This window comes from Mus pahari, chromosome 1 (assembly GCF_900095145.1).
Source record: "Mus pahari chromosome 1, PAHARI_EIJ_v1.1, whole genome shotgun sequence".
Classification (NCBI taxonomy): Eukaryota; Metazoa; Chordata; class Mammalia; order Rodentia; family Muridae; genus Mus; species Mus pahari.
Genome location: NC_034590.1, coordinates 36,248,992 through 36,272,750, shown reverse-complemented (window position 1 = coordinate 36,272,750; position 23,759 = coordinate 36,248,992). Strand labels below are relative to the sequence as shown.

The 23,759-nt window shown below is 42.0% G+C and overlaps 1 protein-coding gene across 2 annotated transcripts in view; it reads right to left on the bottom strand.

Annotated features, from left to right (window-relative positions):
• Positions 1-23,759, bottom strand: part of Mtmr10 (myotubularin related protein 10) — a 51,489-nt gene that overhangs the window by 7,770 nt on the left and 19,960 nt on the right. The window contains exons 6-13 of one of the 2 annotated variants that reach the window (XM_021194403.2): positions 22,766-22,856; positions 16,962-17,142; positions 13,386-13,473; positions 13,217-13,305; positions 11,994-12,124; positions 10,805-10,874; positions 10,216-10,286; positions 4,617-4,786 (exon numbers count right to left, since the gene is read on the bottom strand). In XM_021194403.2, coding sequence (XP_021050062.1) covers positions 4,617-4,786; positions 10,216-10,286; positions 10,805-10,874; positions 11,994-12,124; positions 13,217-13,305; positions 13,386-13,473; positions 16,962-17,142; positions 22,766-22,856 — 891 coding nt within the window. The remainder of the gene's footprint in view (positions 1-4,616; positions 4,787-10,215; positions 10,287-10,804; positions 10,875-11,993; positions 12,125-13,216; positions 13,306-13,385; positions 13,474-16,961; positions 17,143-22,765; positions 22,857-23,759) is intronic. The other variant, XM_029539248.1, reaches the window with a different exon arrangement.

Genomic DNA, 23,759 nt, shown 5'->3' with positions numbered 1-23,759 from the left:
GTGCCTTTGACACACGTGGCCTCTCTTGGGGCAGTTCCATCCAATGCCTGCAGCTTGTTGGCATCTCCAGAGTCTTGGGGAACCCACTACAACTTAGCTATCACCTTCCCAGCTTCAGGTATAGCACGCCTAGGTGTCCACACAGGAAAGCCATCCCTGTTACATGGTTTTACTGAAAACTGGTGCAAACCCCATCTAACAGCCTCTGTTGCACTTTGCTTGCCTACAAAACCATGACCGTGTGGACAATATCAGGTTCGCTGACAGCTCAAGGTGTTGCTCAAATCCCTTGGACCACAGTTGCAGATTGGGTATTTCGGTGCTAGTACTGAGTACCTTGGCAGTGAATCTAGGAAAGCACTTTCCTGGCTGCTATGTGCCAGCCAGGTACTCTGAAATTTTCCTGCCAAACAAAATAGCCCATCTCTTTTGCGCTCTGCCTTATGCAGGTCTTAGGACCCAAGTGTAGCACTGCTAGACTGTCTGACAGCCATGAGTGCCTACTAGTCCTTGTTGCCCTTTGAAGCCCTGAGCATGGCCTTCACTCTCCATGTTTCCACACTCTTGTCTTTCCCACTCATACCAGAATGGCCCATCAGGTGTCTAGAGAGCTCTAGGGCTATCCTCCAGCACCAGCTCTGAAGGCCTAAAAATTCAGTCAGGTAGTGCCAACAGTGGTTCCACGGATTGCTATCAAATTTCCATTTCTTAATTTTCCCATTGCTGTGACAAATACATGACAAGAAGGCGACTTACAGGAGACTAATTTGGGTTGGTGGTTTGAAGGAATAAAATGCATTATGGTATAGAAGATGCCACCCGGGTGGCTGGCTCTTCAGTACAAGCTGGGCTTATCCCATGGACCAGGAGGTAGAGGGCAAGAGGTGGTCAGGTTAAAAACCTCAAGGCCCACCCTAGTGACTCACCTTTCAAGTGAGGATCAACTTCATAAAGGTTCCATAAAAAATAAAAAAAATAAAAAAATAACCTGTTGTTCAGGGACCAAGAAGTCAAACATATAAACCTAAAAGGGCCATTTTTATATTCATGCTGTAACAAAGGGTTATGCCATTCATAACTGTTGTATTGGGGTCAGCACTTATGTCCAGTAATGTTCTTGGCTTTGGGTAACTCCAGAATCTGATGCATGCATGCTTATAACTGTTAAATGTTTTTATGAATTGTTCATTTTGTGAAGTCCCCTAATTAATTTTGGAGTCTGCTGTGCTGGGTGTGAACATGGCTAGTCCTGCTTCCTTACAGACTTGATTTGCTGGAAGTATCTTTTTCTATCCTTTTACTGCCTGTGAGGTATATTTACTGCAGCTGGAAAATACTTGGGTCTTGGTTTTTAATCCAACACTTTGACAGTTTGCGTCTTTCAGTTAGAGACTTGAAATCTTAAAGCGTTAGAGTTACTATTCATAAATATGAACTGGCTCCTGTCATTTAATTCTGGATTCAGTCTTATCTGCTTATCAAATCCTCTAGTGAGATATATTGTTTCCTGGTTGTTTTCTCGTCCTCTTCAGTGTCTAGGATTCCTTTCAGTGCCCTTTGTAGAGACTGCTTAATGAATTTTAATTAACAATGAATTAAGTTTATGATGAAAGGTCTTCATTTCTCTTTTGATTATGAAGCATAACTTTGCTGGTATCATTAACCTAGGTTTATAGTTTTGTTTGTTTTAGGGGGGATTTTTTTTTTCAAAGATTTATTTATTTATTATATGTAAGTACNCTGTAGCTGTCTTCAGACATTCCAGAAGAGGGAGTCAGATCTCGTTAAGGATGGTTGTGGGCCACCATGTGGTTGCTGGGATTTGAACTCTGCACCTTTGGAAGAGCAGTCGGGTGCTCTTACCCACTGAGCCATCTCACCAGCCCCTAGGGGGGATTTTATTTGGGTTTCTGCTTAGAAATCCGCTACTATTATAGTGGGCTTGCTTTTCCATGTAACTTGACATTTCTGTCCTACAACCTTTAGTATTCTTTTATTTTCCTATACGCTTAATGTTAGAAACTATATTACTGTGGGGCTAGAGTGATGATCCAGTTATTAAAAGCATTTTCTTCATATACTGGTTAGTTTTTGTCAGCTTGGGAAAAGAGAACCTTAATTCAGAAACTGCCTCTATTAGGCTGGCCTGTGGGAGTGTCTTTGGAGCATTTTGAAATTATCATTGGAGAGCTCAACACACTGTGGACAATCCCACTCCTAGGCCAGTCCTATCCCATCCTGTGTTATATAAGAAAACAAGCTGAGCAAACCATGGGAAGCAAGCCAATAGGCAAAATTCCTCTATAGTGTCTGCCTTGACTTCCCTCAGTAACCAACCATCCTCTAGAAGTATAAAGTGAAATAAACCCTTTCCTCCCCAAATTGCTTTTGGTTATGGTATTTATCACAGAAACAGAGAAGCAAACACTATTCTAGTAGAGGAATCACATTTAATGCTCTGTACCAATATCAGGTGGCTTCACAGTCACCTCTAACTCCAATTCTAGAAGAGTCTAATGCCCCTTCCTGGCTGCCACAGGCATTGCATATAGTCTCTCTCTCTCTCTCTCTCTCTCTCTCTCTCTCTCTCTCTCTCTCTCCTCTTTCTCTTTCTCTTTCTCTTTCTCTCTCTCTCTCTCTCTCTCTCTCTCTCTCTCTCTCTCTCTCTCGCTGTATTNTCTCTCTCTCTCTCTCTCTCTCTCTCTCTCTCTCTCTCTCTCTCTCGCTGTATTGTGATACCTGGGGATCTGAGATTCTGAAATCCCCAGTATCTGGATGTCCATCTCCCAATTTGGGAGATTTTCTGCTATTATTTTACTCAGTAGTCTCTGGCTCGTATCTCTTTTCATTCTTCTATGTCCATGGCTCTTAAGTTGTTTTGTTTGTTTGTTTGTTTGTTTGGCTTTTAAAGACTGGGGTTTCAAGACAGGGTCTCTCTGTGTAGCCCTGGCTGTTCTGGAACTCACTCTGTAGATCAGGCTGGCCTTGAACTCAGAGATAGCTGCCTCTGTCTCTGTGTGCTGGGACTAAAGTCATGCACCACCATGTCCACTTTTTAAACTGTTTGGTTGTTTTAAATTATATTCCAGAAATACTGCATGTACTATGCCTGCTTTTAAAAACTTACTGTTTGAATGTTTCAATTCATCTATTATAATTTCACATCCTGATAATCTGTTTTCACTTGATACTTGATATTGGTGAGGTTTCCAACAAAGTTTATTCAATTTATTGTTTCATTTTCTAAAATTCAATTTAATTTTCTTGAGACATTTGAATTCCTCTTTCACATCCTGAGTTGTCTTCGTTGTTGTTGTTGTTGTTGCTATTGTTACAGCTAGCTGTCCATCTGTACTCTCTTTCAGTACATTCTGGTCTTCAGATTCTTTTGAAGTCTAGTCGTCCTCTTCATTATCTTTCTCCCAGTTACTGTGGACTTACACAGTGGATGTCCTGCTGCTCTGCTTTTGCTGTTTCCTGTGCTTCTACATTAGGACTGAGTGGGAACACTGACCACGTGTTCTTTCAGTTGCAATACTCACTATGGTGCAGACAAACTAGGTTTGATTTTCTGACAACTGGGCTGCAAGTGCAGCTTGGCAGCCAAACACTGGACCATGTGTTTAAGGTGCAGGGATGAGGAAACAAACTGCAACACACCCTACAGGCGACTGACTGGCTTGAAGAGAAGCTGTTGCCTCTAGTCTCTAAGATCTTTGTATCTACGGTAATCTTCTACACCAATGTGGATTCCAATCTATTAGTTAGCCTTTAACAAAGCTACAATGTGTTAAATCAGTACTGAAAAATTAAAGAGGCCCTTGTCATTTTCACAATAGTAAAAATTTATCTCATACATATTTGAAAGGTGCTAGTTTGGGGTCTATGAAATGGCTCAGTGTAACTGCATTTACCACATGAACATGAAGACTTCATTTTGACTCCAAAATCTCATGCTGAAAGAGAACTGAGTTGTCCCCGACCTCCCCAGGCATGTCCTGGCACGCCCTAATTGTCAGATTACAGGTGCTTCCACAGGCTCCTCCAGGGCTTACCTCGATGGCCACCATCACCAGGTGCACCAGGTGGCAGGCTTCCATTAAAGAGATTGCCAGGCACTCCAGTCCCAATCTCTCTGTACCCAGATTTTCTCTCTCTCACCTCCCCTCTTTCTGTCCTTTTTTTTTTTTTTTTTTTTTTTTGTTTTTTTGAGACAGGGTTTCTCTGTGTAGCCTTGGCTGACCTGGAACTCACTTTGTAGACCAGGCTGGCCTCGAACTCANAAATCCGCCTGNCTCTGCCTCCCAAGTGCTGGGATTAAAGGTGTGCACCACCATGTCCGGCTCTTTCTGTCCTTCTCTGTGCCCCATCCTCTTCTCTGCCCTCATGGCTCTGCTCCCATCTGCCTGCCTCTACCCCTTCTCTAGGCGCTCACTCCCAATCCCTTCTCCCGATAGTGTAATTTCTCAGGACATACCTTAGCATGGGCCTGACATATCCCCTTGTCACACTGTATTTCATAACACTAATCACACACACACACACACACACACACACACACACACACACACAAACATACTTTTGTAAAGTGCTAGGAAAGCAACAGGAATAGTTACCTCCTTCTCCGACCTCTTTAAGTGGTTGCATCTGTCTAGGAACTGATATCCTGCCATGACCCACTCCTTCTGTACTAGACTCTGAAATCCAGTAATTGTCCTGAAGTATGGATCCATCATCACTTGAATGAGAGAAGCCACCAGACAACTCAAGTCTCTGCCTTCCTCCTCTGTGAATAAAATGGGAAGAAGATGATGACAAAGAGAAATCCTGAACGTAAGTTAGGTAATTCAACATTTTATACTTAAATTGCCTTCAAAATAGTCTATGTAAGAAAATTTTAGTGGAGTTCAGCAGTTCTCAAATATAATAAACTTATTTTTTACAAGTAATGTTCTGTCTTTATTGGAGATCTATATGAACCAAAAGAAGTATCAAAGAAAGTCATCAGTAAGTAAAAAATAAATACAATCTTGATCCTAATTCATTGCACTACACTGAAGATGTCATTACACCCTGATGCACTGACCGTGGGGCTCAGTAGCAAATGGACTTTCATATGTCACTATTGGCAGATAACAGCAGTTCATTGCTCACATTTTTTCTTTTTATTTTTCTTTTTTTGTTTTTGTTTATTCTTCTCTCATGTACTACATCCCAACCAGTTTTCCCTTCATTCTCCTGTCCTGGCCACCCCTCCTTCCTTCATCCACTCCTCCTTTCCTTTTAGAAAAGAGCAGGCCTCCCAGGGATAGCAACCAAACATGGCATATCAAGTTGCAAGATGAGTCATCTCTCCTCACACTAAGGCCACCCAGTAGGAGGGAAAGGGTCCTATGGCAGGCAGAGCTGTGTGTGCACACATCTTTTACTTCTCATAGTTTGGGGTAGAATGTATTTCTAGGATGCATTCTGCTCTTGTTTTGTCAAGGATATTAAATAAAACACAGTCTTCCACTGGGCAGTGCTGGTGCATGTTTTTAATCCCAGCTCTCAGGAGGCAGAGGCACGTAGATTCCTATGAGTTTGAGGTCAGCCGGCCTACAAAGCAGTTCCAGGACAGCCAGGGTCACACAGAGAAACAAGCAAACAAAGGACTACACACTGCCTCTCCAGAGAGAATGTCCTTCACATGCCAATGACTCAGAAGTGAATGATGGGGTGAAACTGTCTCCATCACGTGAAGGAGATCAAGGATGGGGGATAGAGGGACAGCCCAGCGAATAAAATGCTTGCCATGCACGGAAGAGGACTTGCATTCAAATCTACAACACCCACATAAAACGCTGAGTGAGTGCCTATAAGCAAGCACTTCCTTCCTGCCCTTTACAGCTAGTTTCCTTTTCTTCGCAGATCTTTGTTTTTTGAGACAAGGTATCAGTGTAATCCATACAGGCCTCAAATTTGCAATAAAGCCAAGGGTGGCAATAAAGCTCCTATATCTGTGTCCCCAGTGCTAATATCACAGTTGTGCATATTGTCATGCAGCTATTGTCCTTTTAAATGAATTTAGGATTACCTTCACATCAAAACCAGGTAAAAGGATGAGAAAACTATCAACTGACAGTCTTTGCAAATACAGATGTAATACTCATTAATAAAATATTAATAAGGCAAATTACTGTGAAAATCCAGGAATTTTTCCCTGGAAGGCAAGATTGCTTTAGCATTTGACCAAATAACATAGTATAATTATAAAATAAAATGTAATAATATTATCTAGAGGCAAACCACCATCTGATATACTTCTATATTTATTCCTAATTAAAAAAAAAAACTCCTAGCAAACTAGGAATTAAAGAAAAACCATCATCAGAGGCTTCTCCCAACTGCTACAACTAATACACCATGCAGAATGGTCGAAGATTGAATGCTTTCTTCTTGAAATCAGAAATGAGACAAAGATGTCTGCCATCAATACTTCTATAGCATGCTGTACAAGAGGCTGAGTCAGAACAATTAGACAAAGGAAAAGAAATAAAAGGCAAAAGTATCAAAGAGATTAAAAACTGTTCTTGTCACTAATTGTAATCCCTGTATGTTAAAGATCAAGGATGGGGGGAGAGAGGGCTGGCCCAGCGAGTAAAATGCTTGCCATGCATGGACGAGGACTTGCATCAGATCCACAGCACCCATGTAAAAAGCTGAGTGAGCGCCTATGAGCCCAGTGCTGGGTAGGAAGGAACAGCTGGATCCCTGGAGCTCACTGGCTAACCAGCTTAACCAAATCTATGAGCTCCAGGTTCAATGACAGACACTGTCAAAAAAGGAGGCGGAGAGTGATGTACAATGACATTTAATGTTGATCTCTGGCCTCTACACACATGAACATGCACATAATACACCACACATATACAAGAAAAAAATGTTTAAGAAGTCCAGAAAATAACTACCAAAATAAAAGAGTAAGTTCACAAGAACTCTCTCTCTAAAACAGTGAGTATAGAATAAACCTGAAAATGCAGTTAAGAAAACACTGTAATCACAGAAACGTAAGAATACCTTAAGGATACTCAAGAAATTTAATACACTCTGTATAAACCTTGTGCAGCAAAACCTGCAACCACTGCTAACAAATGATGGAAGATCAGAGTAAATGGGGAGCATTCCCTTTATGGTTTGGAGGACTCCGTAGACATGTCCTTCTCTCTAAACCTATCTATAACCAACATAGTCATATACACACTCCAGTGGGCCTTTTTTTTTAACACTAGAAATTACACGGAAATATAAATAAACCAGAGTAGTTGGAACAGTTTCAAAGACGACGTTGTATAGTTAAATGTCTCAATTTTAAAGCTTGCTGAACAACTACGACACTCAAGATAATGTGGCAGTAGCATAAAGAACTGACATAGCTCAATGGAGTAAAATAGTTAAAAACAATCTTTTGCCATTTACACTCAGTGATTTTCATAAAAACAAGGCAATTTAATGGAGAAATAAAATTCTTTTCAAGGGGCTGGAGAGATGACTCAGCAGTTATGAGCACTGACTGCTCTTCTGATGGTCCTGATTTCAAATCCCAGTAACCACATGGTGGCTCACATAATGAAATAGGATGCCCTCTTCTGGGGTGTCTGAAGACAGCTAAAGTGTTCTTACATACAATAAATAAATAAATCTTTGGGCCAGAGTACGCAGGGCTGGAGCAAGCAGGGCTGGAGAGAAGAAAAAGTGTCTGAAGACAGCTACAGTGTACTTACATATAATAAATAAACCTTAAAAAAAAGTCTTTTCAACAAATGACCCACATAAAAGAGATAATTCAACCTCTTACCTTCTCTCTCTGTCTCTGTTTCTGTCTTTCTCTCTGTCACACACACACACACACACACACACACACACAAATTCATTCAAAATAGATCAAAGGACTAAGTTCTAAGAGATAAAACTATAAACATTCTATAAAATAAAACTCATGTCCCTCTGTGACCTTGAGTTGGGCAAATAGTTCTTAAATATAATAAAGAAAAATATGATCCATTAAAATGGAGATATTATACTTCAAAAAAATTAGTGTTTCAAAAGACAAAAGAATGAACAGGCATGATACTGTAGGAGAAAATGCTCATGAATCATGTAGGATTAAAAGAGAGCGCATCCAGAATACATACATAAGTCTTAGAACTCAACAGGAAGATGAAACACCATAGACAAACGTAAAGGAAAAGCACACTTAAGTGCACCACTTCACCTGTGCCTGAGCGGGGCATGCTAGACAACAGAGCTGTAAGGATGTGGACGCCAGCATCCTCATCCACGCTGAGAAGGAAAATATGGGCCAGCTGTAACTAGTCTGGCAGGTGAAGATATTCTAAAGAGACAATTATGTCTCTAGATCTGAGTATCAGACCCCAGAGAAATGGGAATTCCCCAGGAATCTTGTACCAGGGGAGGAAAAGGTGCTAGTCAGAGGGTGAGCTTGTTTCCCAGGGAGAGACCTCACAGAGTACTAACAACCTGTCAGACACCGTACAGGATGAGACTGAGGCCCAGACGGTGCTGGTCAGTGCTGGGTGGGAGCACACCTTGACTGGATGGCTTTGCTGTGCACGCCCTCTGTTTAAACACTGATCCATCTCACTTCAGGACTCAGTCAGATGGACTTGAGGGGTTTTTGCTGGATCTCTGTCCCTCTTCCTAATACTGAAAAGTCTCCTTTCCTGACTTTCCACTTTTAATCTGACCTTTTACTGGCTCACTGAGGATGAGTGGCCAGACCTGATTTGGTGCACAAATTGTGATCCCCAAGTGCAATTGCTCAGCCACTTTAGAACAGTTTGGCTGTTTTTTTGGTTTTTTTTGTTTGTTTGTTTGTTTTTAACAAGGTGAACATGCTACATAACTCTACAGCATAAAACTATCCCAAACAGATGGTGTGGTTATTCCAAGCAGCACATTCTGTAATGGTCCTCGTATAGAAACAACCTAATGCCCACCAGCAGGGAAATACATAAACTGATTTACAAACAATGAGATCAATTTTTTAAAAAAAAATCACTCTATGACATGAATGAAAATCATAAATACTTGTCAGATAAATAAAGCCACAGACAAAAGACCACATACAGTGTGATTCTAGTTATAGAAACTATCTAGAAAAGGCATATCTACAGAGACAGAAAGTAGCCTACTGATTTGGTGCTAAGGCACAGGCAGATCTCTGTGAGTTCAAGACCAGCCTAGCCTACACAGCAAGTTTCAAACCAGTCAAGATTATATAGTGAAACCCTGTCTCAACTGTCCCCATCACCTCATAAAACAAAACAACCTTTGGAATGATGAAAAATTCTATCATTGGGGCTGGGGAGATGGCTCAGTGGGCCAGGGTCTTGCTGTATAGACCGAACGATGTGAGTTCATACTTAGGACCTATGTTAAAACCAGACAGAGTAGTAGGACAAACATCTGTAGTTCCTATTTGCCCCTACTGAGAGATGAGTCAGAAGCAGCAGGGTTCGGAAGCCTGCAGACCAGTTAGCCTGCTGTACACAGCAATGAACAAAAGAAGCCCTGTCCAAAGTAAAAGGCAAAAACCCACATTCAGGGTTTTCCTCAGATCTCCTAGGTGACACTGCATATATGTTACCACAATCACAAACAAATACCGAGGCTTTCTATTTACTAAGTTACCAGGATGCTCAATATGCATCACACCCCCAACTAATGGGCTAAACCACACTTAAGTGTTAGTGCATCAGGCTCAGTACTCCCAAAGCCTATGTGCATGGAGAAACCAGGGCTCATTCCCAATAAGATGAGAGCACTCAGTGGTAAAGAGGAGAAAAAACATTGTCTATTTTATTTGAATTAATTCTTAATTTCAAACTATTTTCTTAGGGTCACAACTTAATGTGAATAAGAAATAGCAAGATTAGAGAGGATGCCTTGTCCAAATTAGCATTGAGTATCAGTCAGGTCAGGGATGGGGACTCATCCTCCCAGAAAAAAGGAAAGACATACTAAGTGCGAGAGTCCACCTTTCTAGTCGGCCAGCAGTCTCTGAGCCAGTGTGACAGGACACAGTCACAATCTGCAGTGTGCCGGGTGGTACGGCAGCACTGTAACAGGAGAGACAGCTAAGACTTATGTTACTGTGAACAGCCAGGAGCCACCGTGGGCTCCTGTCGTAGTCTCAGGGATGATTTTACTTACCTTGCAGGACTACAGAGAGACGCTGGCTTTCAAGAATGTACACAAGTTCTGCTGAGTGTTTAAGGAAAGCCCTGAAGAGAAAGAAGGAAAAAACACTGTTAGATATTAAGCCTCTACCATATATACATGCCTTTGCTGTGACATCTTGTCCACCTTCATAAATATATTTTAAAAGTGCTTAAAATCAGGCAGAACTCATCATCCTCTATATACACACACTTTCGATTTTTATGAAGTTCTCTGGTATTAACAGGAATGATTCTTTAGGGAATAGTATCAGGGAAATTCATCAACCATATATTACAAAACAGAGGTTGATTTACACAATGTTCAGGAAACAAGGCTTTAGAGGCAACGATGAAGTAGTGGTCGTCAGAGGGCAGGGATCAGGGAAAGACCGTGGAGAAGGCTCAAGTATGATAGGGTGGGATGACAGCAGTGCTGGTTGTTGGGCTGGATGCTGCCCTCCAGCTAGATAAAGTTACCCTGAGGGATGCTGGGTGAAGGGCACGTGGCTCACTCTACCTTTTACTTCATGTGAGCCTATAATTATTTCAAAATAAAAAGTAAAAAGGCAAAGTCAACAAACCTGACGTACTCTAACCACCGAGTACTTTCCAGTGAAGACAACCACTTCTCTTCAGTTTCTTCAAAAGGCTCTGCGTTACATATAACAATGCTGTTAAGCTTAGCTTTATACAATCAACATCAGAGTTAAACAATATCCCATACACATTAAACAATTAGCTTTGAGGAAATAGCACACACTTTTACTGGAGTAAGCACTTAGGAAGACATGCTTATGTTTCTTGTTTTTTGTTTTTTTAAAGACAGTGCCTTGCCATGAGCCTAGACTGGACTCAAAACTCTGGGTCCTCTTGCTTCACCTTCTCAAATGCTGAGGTCATAGACACGGGCCTCTGCACCAAGGTGACATGCTATGGTTCTATAATGAAGCAGAAGAAAGCATTCCCTCAAGTCTTGTCTTCTACCCTCTGGCATTTTCAAGGAAATCTTGGTAAGTCCAGCTACAGCTCACTCTGTGTCTTGAGGGCTGGTGAGTCCTGGCTCCACAGAAAGCAATGCCTGGATTAGATCCCACGTCACAGCACTGCCACCCCAGGTCCCATCTTTCCCACATCTCTTCACCTTCACAGCTGCCAGTGTCACCTCTGTGTGTATGTAGCCCTGGACCAAGCACTGCCCTTCCCAGGGGATACATAACCACTCAAGGCTACACACTGCTAAGATCTCCTACCCTAACAAGGCCTACTCATCATCCTAGACCTGCCACGAAGCCAGTGCTCCCCATGCGCAGGAGACACAGGCCTTCTACTCCAAAGATGCTTTCATGATACATCTTCTCAGAGCAAAGTGCAACCCCGAGTCTACGAGGCTGAACTCTAAGGTCACACATACAGTACACACTCAGCTGAGCCATTAATCCTGAAATTAAGCTTATGCACTGGAATCTCACTTATATCTGTCTTCTGAGCAAATGCTCCTTTAACGTAGTCTATCTCTTCAGAATTTGGGGGGAAGTTAACAGGTTTGGTTTTTTTCTCTCCAAAACCAAGAGAAATTTAGACTTCATTTTCTAGGGATTGAGTCTCTCCTTAGATGTATCTTCTATATTTTTAAGGAATATCACTTTTCCTGATTGCTCCAATATAATTCTTTATTACCATTCATTAGATAGATAGATAGATAGATAGATAGATAGATAGATAGATAGATAGATAGATGGAGGCACAAAATAAAAATAAAGATGTCATTACCATTTACACACAGTTGCTTAAGTTTTACAAACGCCGCTTGTATTTCTTGGATATTGGGCAAAGCCTTATCCAAATCCGACTTGTAAACATCGCTTCTCTGCGGGTGACTTTTAGTTATGGCATTGCAAATCCTAGTAAAGACAAAATCCTTTAGTATCTATCTATTCATCCATTTCTTCAACAGTATTTTATACTTCCTGGGATAATCATACAATGGTGTCAGCCTATGGGGCCTTCCTAGGATGACAGGGAGTCATTAAATGGCCATCACACATAAAGCGTATGGAATGTAAAGTGTCTCAGAACTAAGAGGTAGAGAGGCCAAGGCGGTGGGGTGAAGAGTGTTCATGGCGGAGCATGAAGGTGACCCAGGAGGGAAGAGCCCTGTTGGGGGGGTGAAAAGACCAGGTAATTTTCAGGTGGCTGGAGCTCAGGAAATGGGACATAGAAAGAGAAAATGATGGCACCAGTAACACACATGGGGCGAAGCTGGGGCAGCAGTATGTGGGTTTATAACGTTTCTGAAAAACTAAGTGTCAAAATCATGAGGGGTTACAGATGGACAAACGGGAGAAAGACAGAGGCATCTGGCTGGAAGACATGCTGGGCAGACCTTTGAGTTCAGTTTTAGATATAAAGTTTAAAGGGCCTTGAAGGTGTCCACATGGCAGACATCAAGCTAACTAGAGATGATATCAATGTGCTGGTTACTAAAGCCAGTCACCGGTGTCCTTCTGTAGAAAGGAACACAGATTAAAAGGAGAAGTCATGAGAACCAGCCTGTGGTAGATGCAGGCCCAGCAGGAACAAGGGCAGCAGCTGAGAACCCTGGGCACTGAGAGCTGGTCAACTGTAAACACACAGCTAGGAGTGCAAGCAGGGGAAGCTTTCTCCTAGTAACAGGGCGGTTACTGCTGACTTTACACACATTGCTGAACTTGGATGCGCAGACCCATTAAAACCATTTTCTAAGCTACTCTGACTTCACAGACCTAAAGAAGATGCAGAAAATTGAAAGAAGTTTAATTTATCCTGAAGTTTCTAAAATGGAAATCACTGTACTTTCAATGTCAAAGACAAATGCTTTATCAAACAAAGATCATTTTACTATATTCATTCTTTTCAAAGTGGTAATTATTGTATATAATATGTGGTGATACCAACGGTTCCCATCTAGGACGAGGTTTACTGCCTCTTTTCAGACAAACACCGTTCTTGGTTACCTCTGGTCAATCTTCCTCTGCTGCAGCACATCTTTGATGAGGGCCATCCGCACAAGAGCACTGCCGTTAGCGTGGCTCCAGCACCAGAACTAGGAGACAAGCAGAACCCTCACTTAACTGGATGGGAACTGGACCTCAGCATCAATGACATCCAACAGAAGTCACTTACTGGCATTCTTCTTCCAACAAAAGAATGGGAAAAGATCTTCAGGTCTTGGTCTGCTAGTGAACTTGGCACAACAAAGTATTCTGGAAGGCTAAAAGGGAGAGAAACAGGTCACGCATGAGCCTCGTGCTCACCTAAGTCCACTCTACCACTAGTCACAATAGAGTGAGCCTCAACTATGAAAATGCGCCACCAGATTGGCCCACAGGCACACCGTTGAGCATTTTCTTGATTGATGATTGATGTGGGAGGACTCAGCCCACTGTGGTCAGTACCAGTCCTAGAATGGTGGTCCTGGGTGCTATGAGAAAGGTTGAGCCAATCATGAGGAGCAAACCAGCAAGCTACATTTATCCATGGCCTCTGGCTCCATTTCTGCCTTCTGGTCTACGATCTGTTTGAGTTCCTGTTCTGACTTTCTTCAATGATGAACAGTGATGTGGAAGTACTGGCAAAATTAAGCCTTACTTCCCAAGTTGCTTATAGTCATGGTATTTAATCACAGCGTAGTAACCCTAACTAAGCTGCCCATCACCGATGACTAGATAATAAAAGTGATTCATATAAACAGTGGAATTTTACTCAGTAGCAAAGGAGAATGGAATCATGACATTTGCAAAAATATGGATTGAACTGAAAATCATTTTGTTAAGTGATACAAGCCAAACATAAAAAGACAAATACTACATTCTTTTTCATGTCAAACCTCGATGTATGAGGAGTGTATGGGAAGGTCATGAAACTAGGAAGGGGACCATGGGGAAACGAACCACGAAACATGTTAAGGGAGTGGGGAAGAGGGAAAAGGTAATGGAATGCACATGACATGAAAGCAAGAGGGCATTACTTAGGGGGAAGAAACCATCAAGGGGAGACAGAAGGAGCTGGAGAGGAGTGTGGGGCTTTGGGATGATTTAGAACAAAATATAAAGGCACATATGTAAGAAAATGACATTATGAAACCCACTGGTTTTAAACTAAAATCTTAATTCAGGAGCTGGGAGACAAGTCAGGCAGTTTAACTTCTGCCACTGAAGCTCGAGGACCTGACTTCGATCCCCAAAGCCATGTACGAAGCTGGCATGGGTGGCACCTGCTTATGGATCATCAGGCCTGGGGAGGCATAGGCAGGTCGATTCTTGGAGCTCACTGGCCAGCCAGCCTAGCCTAACCAAGACACTCCATCTCAAAATAAAATGGTGTACAAACTCCGCAGAAGGGTACAGGAAGTTGTTGGCCTCCACATGTACACACACACACACACACACACACACACACACACACACCCTACCACAACCGACTCTTTTAAAAGAAAGAAAAAGTCCCGTACTTGAGAAACAGTGATGTGTTCTGTGGCCCTCATCCAGAATGAATCACATTTCTCTCCACTTAATGTACAGCCCACTTAGCTGGATGGCACTGCATCCATCTAAGGGAGGCACTGATAAGCCTCGGTGTATGTGATACATCTCGGTGTATGTGTGTGATGTGCACAGTCCTCATAAAATTAAATCTTGACCATAAGAAAAATACAAAACAATTTAAAGTATTTCCCAGAATGACTATCAAATGCATATACACTGTCTAGGAAGCATCTTTCTGTGTATATATACATCTTGATAGGCTGTGGGAAAAAAAGATAGCAGGCAAACTAAACCAAAGCCCTGTGTAGGGATCTGAACAAGAGTGGCCTCCATAAACCCATATGTGAATGTTTAGCCATCAGGGAATGACACTATTTGAAAAGGATGAGGAGGTATGGCTTTGTTGGAGAAAGTGTGTCACTTGGGGGTTGGGCTTTGAGGTTTCAAAAGCCCACAGTAAGGCCAGTGTTGCTCTCTTTGCCTATAGATCAGGATGTAGCTCTGAGCTATTGTCTGGTGCCTGCCTGCATGCTGCCATACTCCTCACTATGATAACAGACTAAACCTCTGAAACTGTAAGCCTGCCCCAATCAAATGCTTTTTCTTATAGTAAGAGTTGCCTGAGTCATGGTGGCTTGTCATAGCAATAGTGCATAAGACAGCCTATGACTCTACAAAGAAGCTCACGGCCCTCACTGTCTTTCTTTTCTACCCTCTTCGCCCAGACACTTGCCAGACCACAGTTTTGGTGGGAAAGTTCACTGCCCTTTGAAACATGTTCCTCTCTTCTTTCCTCTACACAGCCCAGCAGGCAGACAGAGGTAGGCCCAACCAGGCTGCGCCATGTACTTCACAGGACAGACAGTGGCACATGCTGAAAAGGCAAATGGTGAAATCCAAGGAAAGAAGGCATGATCCAAAGCACCTTCCCAGACATGTAACCAAGGAGATCCCTCAACAGCACTGACCAGTAAATGGCAGCACGATTTTGCCCCCAAGAAAGCTGAGTATAAGTCAGTGGAGACTTCAATGGTCTCAAAGCATTCTCAAAATTTCACCACTACTAAATTATGTTAACCGAAGAGACGAAAATTCCTAGTCACCTTTAAACAATTCTAGGCCACCAGCTCACTATTCTAAACTTTTGGGTAAAAGAAAGCTTTACCTTGGTTTTTTTATTTGAACTATAGTTCATGATACTCAGAGCTGAAGGGTAAAGTCTGATAGAAAGTAGACAGATGGCAGACTTAGGATATAACTAGCAGCAACCATTCATGAGATAGCAGACCCATGCAGCCGGCCTCCACTGTGAGAAAATTATTTGGGACACTGAAACCATGATATAAAAAATGGAACTTTACACTGGACAGATTAAACAGACAACCCTTGGGGCCTGTCCCTTAGTCAGCACTTAAGCACACAGAGACACAGTGACTGAGGGGTGGCAGAGAGGGACAGGGAGGAGGAGACACAGCAAGCAAGCCAGAGACTGGATGGGATGCCCAGGGGACAGAGCCCAGGGGACAGAGCACCACCGATGAATTCTTGCAAAAACACCGAGGCTTGATCCAATTCCTCCTCAGGATGCAGAAGAACATGTTAAAGAACACCACAGAAGTAAAACCAGTAATACCAGACATTCCATAGAACAACAGCCTGGTTTTGTCTGTAAAGGTGTAGGTATAATAGAGGTAAGACAAGAGATGGGGCTCTTAAGCTCTTACCTCTCGCTCTTATCTCTCTTAGCTCATTCTTAGCTCTCTTTCTCCCCCTCCCTTCCCCCCTCTCTCCACATGGTCGGCCAGCCTCTCTCCTTCTACTTTTTCTCTTTCTCTCTGCCTTTCTTCAATAAAGCTCTAAAACCATTAAAAAATAAAAATACATCTGGGACACATAACTCAAATTTATAGTAAGACTTTCTTTAAAAGACAGTTTAAAAGACAACTTTAAAAGACAGTAGCTAAAAAAAACTGCAAACAAATAATCACTAGATTACTGACACTAATAAAGAATTGCTGTCAACATCTTTTAAATGCTATGGATGGTGGGCTTATAGTACAAAAGCCTTAACTTAATTTTTTTTTTTTATTTTAAACCCCATTTAAAGGAGCTATTAACCAAAACTGGCAAATTTATCAATGGATGTAGAGTTAGATTATTCTTCACAGAAGTCTTTCCCAGGTGTATGTTATGCATAAGTTAAAATAAGACTTACCAAGTAGATATCATGTAACCCTCGTTGATAGAACAAACTCTCCACCCTGAAGCGCCTGTCCTCTTGGTCTCTCTGTCCCAATCTGAGTAAGTTTCGAACAGTGGCGTCCTCTGGCTGCCGGTACCGCCAGCTCCACTCCATACTCCTCCACCTCCTGAAGAGACTCCATTAACCTTGTTGGCTATGGGAAAGGCAATAGTCTTAATTTTGTTGAACTAATCCCTCCTCACCCAGAATTTGTTTGCTCTGTCCTCTATCACATACATGCCCTATGTGTGGCCTTCTGCATCAAAAATTCACCTGGTTTTCGCCCAGCACTTTCCTACTGTATAGACACCTTTTACTGTCCTGTTCTTCTACTGGCTTTATCTCCTGCATGCTTGCAGATGAGCAGGTCTTGAGCAAGTCTTCAACTTGGTTTTGAAGCCTTTCCTCCCACCCCACTTGCTGCTTACGCTGCCATGCCACACACACATTCTTCTACTAGGTACTTCCTTCAATGAACAAAAGTCTGCTGCCCATATTTGTCTCCACTGACTGCCCTTACTTTTCAGTCTCTCCCATTCCTAATACGTTATGGACACTATTTCTGAGCCTCAAGCATCTCACTGCTCCAAACTGAGGGGAAATCTGCCATCTGCTTACTTTCCCCACTACAAAGTAGGGGTGCATGGATTCACCCAGCAGTTTTCAAGTCCTCAAAATATTTTATTTTTCTAGCATCATCTCATCTGCTCACTAAATGGTTCTTGGCTTTGTATAATTATTCAATTTGAGAAGCTGACAGAGCTGCTTATACGTCATTAGAAGCTATAGGCCTGTCCCACATGGTGTGTCAAGAGGGAGGTCTAGACTTCACTTCTGAGCAAAAAACGTGTCCAGAGACAGGAGCATACCTAGGGCCCAGGAGCACCTGAAAACCATCAGGGAAGGAGCTGTGCCAACCAGCCTGATTTGCCTTAGGGCGATGGCAAAGCCCCTCTTGGCCCAGCGTCTTACTGCCACAGGTTTAAGTGGCAATTCCTAAGCTGACAGTCCTGACTAGATGAAACTTGATGGTGTTTTCACACAAAATAATGCTTCTGTGATATTGGTGTCTTACCCTAACCTTTCAATGATTCTCCTTTTTCAAAAGAATCCCATCTAAATGGCTTCTGTGGGACACAGAGATCCATCACACAACGGTAGGTTCCCACTGTCTGCAGCTCTCTGTCTTGTAGCTGTGCCGATGCCTAACTATCACACAGACATTCAGAGCCTCATTCTCAGTGATTAATTATTAACTCCTGGTATGAGGCAGACACATCTGAAGAACTTATGATAAGTTAAGTCCTAAGAACAAAAAGGCAAGTTTTCTGCCTATTACTCTGAAAACAACAGCAAGACAGTAGGGGGTAGATACGAAAACTATGAGCACCAAAACCTATGTGCAATAAAGATGCAGAAAGGATGACCACGAGAGCTGTCCTGACTTGACAGCATCTGAACAGAATCCTGAGGGAAACATCAAGAGTTGCCAGGGAAGGAGGAGGTGGACATGATGAGCAGAGACTGGGACAGTGGTAAAGCTTCAGGAAATCCACATCCTTAGAGCAGGACAGCAGACATGGTGGGAGAGCAGCTATAGAGTACGTGAGGCCTAAACTCTGTGCTACCTGAGCCTGGAAGCATTCACCGGCCACAGGGTCCATTTAAACTTAAACTAATGAAACTAATGAAAATGAACTAAAAACGAATGCTGATCACTCAGGTACACTAAGGACATTTCAAGTGTAATAGCCACACCGAGCTGGTGGGTCCCCTGCGGACAGTGCAGAGGAAGAGACACTTCCACCACCGGACAGCACTAGTCTAGATCACCAAGGGGCTGACGTGCGGTGTTAGGAAGTCTGAATTTTACCCCTCCATGGCCCCACTTTAGACTTAGTGAGTCTGACTTTCAGATGGTCTGACAGAGATGATCACGCTAACCGGCTTGTATCCTCACATTCCACTCCACTTCAGTACTGTCTCTATGGACCATATCACCTAGATATTGTGCTGGCTGACACACCGGCTTTTCAGGTGACTAATCCATACAATGTTCCAGAGAACTAAGCAACTTATATTACTAAATGTAAAGGGGAAACCCATATGACTGGTTCAGTAAGTACAGAAAAACTTTTGGTAGGGCTTATTTTTTTTTTTTTTAAAAAAGACATCTTTTTCATCTTGATAAAGAGTTATCAAGTTTATTTAGAACCTGCAGCAAACAGCATTAGCATTAAAACTAAGGACAGAAGTGGTACCTTCCCTCCAGCTCTGCTGTTACTCAGCATTGTAGCACAGACTTTGGCCACTTACCAGGACATCCACCATGAAACCAAAACACAGATATAAACAGTGCACTCATTTGGGGTGGGGCGGGGGGAGAACTTCAGCAGCAAATCTGCAGCTGAGTTCGTGTTTAGTTTTCTGAACTCCTGAAACCACACTGAGGATGCTCTCCCATTTATGAGATTAGATCTTTAGGCCTACTTATGAATAGACAGATTGCTTTGAACATAAAGTGAAAGCTCTTTGGGACCCTATGCATCTGCACTATTTTGCAGGTTTCCCAAAAGCTGGGAATACACTGTCATTAGCTTTGTGTCTCCTCTGGAGAGAGTTCATGGTGCAGTGGGTGATAATAATAGGATGGCACACACTGCAAATTCTAGTGCTTCCTAAAAAGCCCCAAGACCTGCTCTATCCATGCGATCACAGCAGCAAGCTGGTCCAGCAGAGTCACATTAGGAGACCTGGAGTTCCTGATGGCTACCTGACTGAGATTTTACAGCACAGCTCTTCAACAGACAGAAGTGACAAGGAAGGGGCAAGGTAGCCTCAGGATGCTAAGGCTGCTCTTAGTGGAAGGCTCTGGCCCTGGGAACCTGTGAGGGAGCCGGCACAGCCCTGTTTCTACAGGCCCCTCCAGCAAGCCTGCTGCTTTGGCAGCTAGCACTCAAGAGACAAGGCTGATCACATCACTTATAGTCACACTGAGAACTCCAGTTCCCAAGCAACAAACTGACAATTCCTACACTGTTTTAAATAGTTGCATACTTCAAATAAGCATTTAAAACAAATTCTGAAATACTAAAATTCTATTGCTAGAAGCAACAAATGTCACGAAGTTCACTAAAAGTGTACATGCTTTAATGGGCAGCTTTGGACTGCAGTGCGTTTTCAGCTGTCTGTTGTAATGGAAAGTTGCTGACATTGAGCCTGCACATAACTTCATGAAGTTTGCAGGTCTTCTAGTCCAGAAGCAAAACCTGACACCTTGCCAGCTTTGGAACAAAGGTGAATCTGTACTTTTCTATAACACCATCTCTCTAATGACAATCTGACTGATGACGGTGAGGTCCTCAGCTTCTTTGAAAATAAGAGAGGCAGAACTGTGTTCTCCTTTGTGCTAACCTGCTGCGGTGTTTGTGTGCACTCTGCCCTGCACCTCAGAATACTCCCTGAAGTGAAGCGTGTGTGTGTGTGTGTGTGTGTGTGTGTGTGTGTGTGTGTGTATGGCTACTGATCCTTTCAGAAACCGTTCTTACTCATCTGATGTTGGACACAAAAGAAAACCTCATACTACCTAAGGGAGTAGGAGACTCTTCTCCAGATAATTGCAGGGAACTCTCTCCAACTTCAGATCCTACTGGTGGGAACACCTTGGTCACCTACCTGCCTGAAAAAGGGGCTTCTTTAATCCAGCCAATGAGTCAGGGTGCCATCCAGAGGGCCAAGAGAGGGTAACTGAGCATCTCTCACTCACAAATTAGTGAACTGTGACTGCAGTGTATGCAAATCTCAGGCTCCTTTGGATCTTAGGGATGCAGTTCATGCTTCTGTAACAGCATGGAAGGATATTACAGGATGTTACCCTATGAGGAAACTGAGTACAACTTTGGCCAGAACTATGCTTACAAAGGATCTGCTGAAGGAGAAGTTAGAAAGGATATACTATTAAAAAGTACTCCTTAATAATTTAAGTAATTATTAATCAGCCGGTTATAAGAAAACAAGAGGGACTAGTTTATAAGAAAACGTAAAGTACTTCATATTTCATAGGCTGGAGATGTCCACAGGAAATGAAGGAGGTAGGACTCGAAAGCAACTGCAGGCATCAGGTCACCAGCTGCATGGCTGTACCTGACAACCCAGGCTACCATGTTTATGCAAAAGTCATAACCCAGACACCAAATCATCCCTAACAGGAAAGCAGTGAGAAGAAAAGGGCTGTGCCTTCCCACTAGCTCTGCTCTTGAAACAGGGTATCTCAGAATGAGCTTGGTGACTCCTGCTCTGTAGCTGACTGTCAAGGATGTATGTTTGGTTTTTAGATAGGAAGTGAATTTACATAAAAAATATCTACTTCAAAAAATAACTGCTGTTCAAGCCTAAATTATAATTACTATGCATGTGGATAAGAAAAATTAAGCCACAAATACTTGTGGTATCCAATTTCTATGAAGTACAAATTGAAAGCTGTTCTGGGACATTATTTTCATGTACCCTCTTTAGAGTGTGATAAGTACCTTTCAAAGTAATGAAGATGTACTTAAAGCATCTGTGTTCCAAGTGATAACACCACATTTTAATGCAATAGTACCACAGTGAAACTGGAATATGCTTGCATCCTAAGTTATTTAAATTACTACCTTGTGTTATAAGGTAAGAAATGCAAAAGTTCATTACAACTAATAATCTATAAACTACAGAGAGACCAGTGGTTCTCAACCTTCCTAATACTGTGACCCTTTACTACAATTCCTCAGGTTGTGATGACCCCAACAATAAAACTATTCTCACTGCCACTTCATGACTGAAATTTGCTACTGTTATGAATATAAATACTTTTGGAGAGAGAAGTTTTCCATAAAGGGTTTGGCCCACAGGTTGAGAACCACTGCTCTGGGCCCTGGGGGATAGAGAGACCGTTCATTAATCTTCTTTCCTTGAGCAGTGGTGGATGTGTACGTCACCGTGCAATCACTAACCTCCTGGGAGGCTAACAGGAGACCCATGGTCTCTGTGTTAGCAATTACATTATCTAGAACATACTATTTAAAATGGAGCTACATGACTGAATCTTTGATGTCATAGTTAACATAGACATGTGGAGAAAATCATTTAGTTACCTCAAAATTGCCTAGAATGTATCTAGTTTTTGACAAATGCTCATATTCCTTCCATTGATCTTATTCAGAACAGAAAGTCAGAATTTTGGAAATCTTAACAAAGTTCTCTAAAAGGGTTTAACCATTTTATCTTTTTTTTTTCTTTTTTGGTTTTTCAAGACAAGGTTTCTCTGTATAGCTCTGGCTGTCCTGGAACTCATTTTATAGACCAGGCTGGCCTCGAACTCAGAAATCCACTTGCCTCTGCCTCCGGAGTGCTGGGATTAAAGGCGTGCACCACCACGCCTGGCTCCATTTTAGCTTTTTTATAAAAATCATATTTTGCAAGAAATTTTGTGGTTTTTCAACTATCTTTTGGTTTTCTGTCAGTTTTATAATTCAACTATGGAATAAAAATTGCTGGAGATATACTGAGCATAAAATACAAATGAGTGCCTACAGGTAAAGTAGGTGCTTCGACTCCTGTAAACTGGTGCTCATGACTGTCTGGTCATTTCTCAAGAAACTCTGAGAATGGCTCTTTTATGCACTGTGCTTATTTCTTAGCAGCTACAAAGCTAATAACCCTATACTCATTAAAACACTAACAAACATACAAGTCATACATGTAAAGTTAGTCACAATATTTAGTATTTTCATATTTACCTGAATTGTGGTATTTTTTCCCAACATATTCAAATGCAAAGAGTAGCTGGAGGTCTGTTGGCTGGGAATAATGAGCTATTGCAAGGCATACCTAGGAAAAATTCTACATTTAGAATTTGAATTTAACACACTTTCTTAAATGAAATGTACAACAAGGCCTTGGTTGCTGGGAGAGTTATCCTGGGGCAGTGACTATAGGTACTATTTACATGGCTTTCTGTTGACCTAGAATATCTGTTAAACTACTTAAGGCCAAGTATCTCATTCATTGTTCTGTCCCCACGACAATGCTTAATCTTTAATTAGTATGCTGTAAGTATTCAGTATTTGCTGAGTTCTTCTTTTAAGTGGAAGAACTTTATCCAGTAAATAAAACTTGAAGGCTAAAGAAGCATTCTCCAAAATGACAGAAAAATAATATCCACTCAACAACAACAAAACCCCAAGTTTCAATTTCAGTGGGTTGTAAAAAATCTAAAATGAGCAACATCTATATTTAGATGGAGATAAAAGACATGGCAGCCCAGAGAAGCACATTTAGAAAGTGAAATGGATCGAGACTGGACAAGCATGGGCTCATTAAGTCAGAGCTCTATTAAGCACTTGCTAGGACTTGTGTAAATTGTTTCCTTTCTCATAGCCTCCATCTCCTAATCTATGAAATGATGGAGATACCTGCACTGTTTTAACACTAACAACTGAGCATGCCTGGCCTCAAAGGAACTCTGTATACGGAAATGCTATTATTCTCAAAAACTATTAGATAGGATGAAAGACAGTGCCCCCACACTTAAAAGCTGTGAATGAGACTAAGAAAGAAACCATCCCCATGTGAATAAAGAGGGAAAAGAAATCTGAGATGTGTACTGAACAAGAAGGGTGGATGGCCTTTCTTAAAGTGGTTATTTATGACTTAGATGTGAAGCACTAAACAAGAATGAAATGTTTTTCAAGCAAGAAAAGTTAACTGTTAGTTAACTTTCATAGTAGTGGT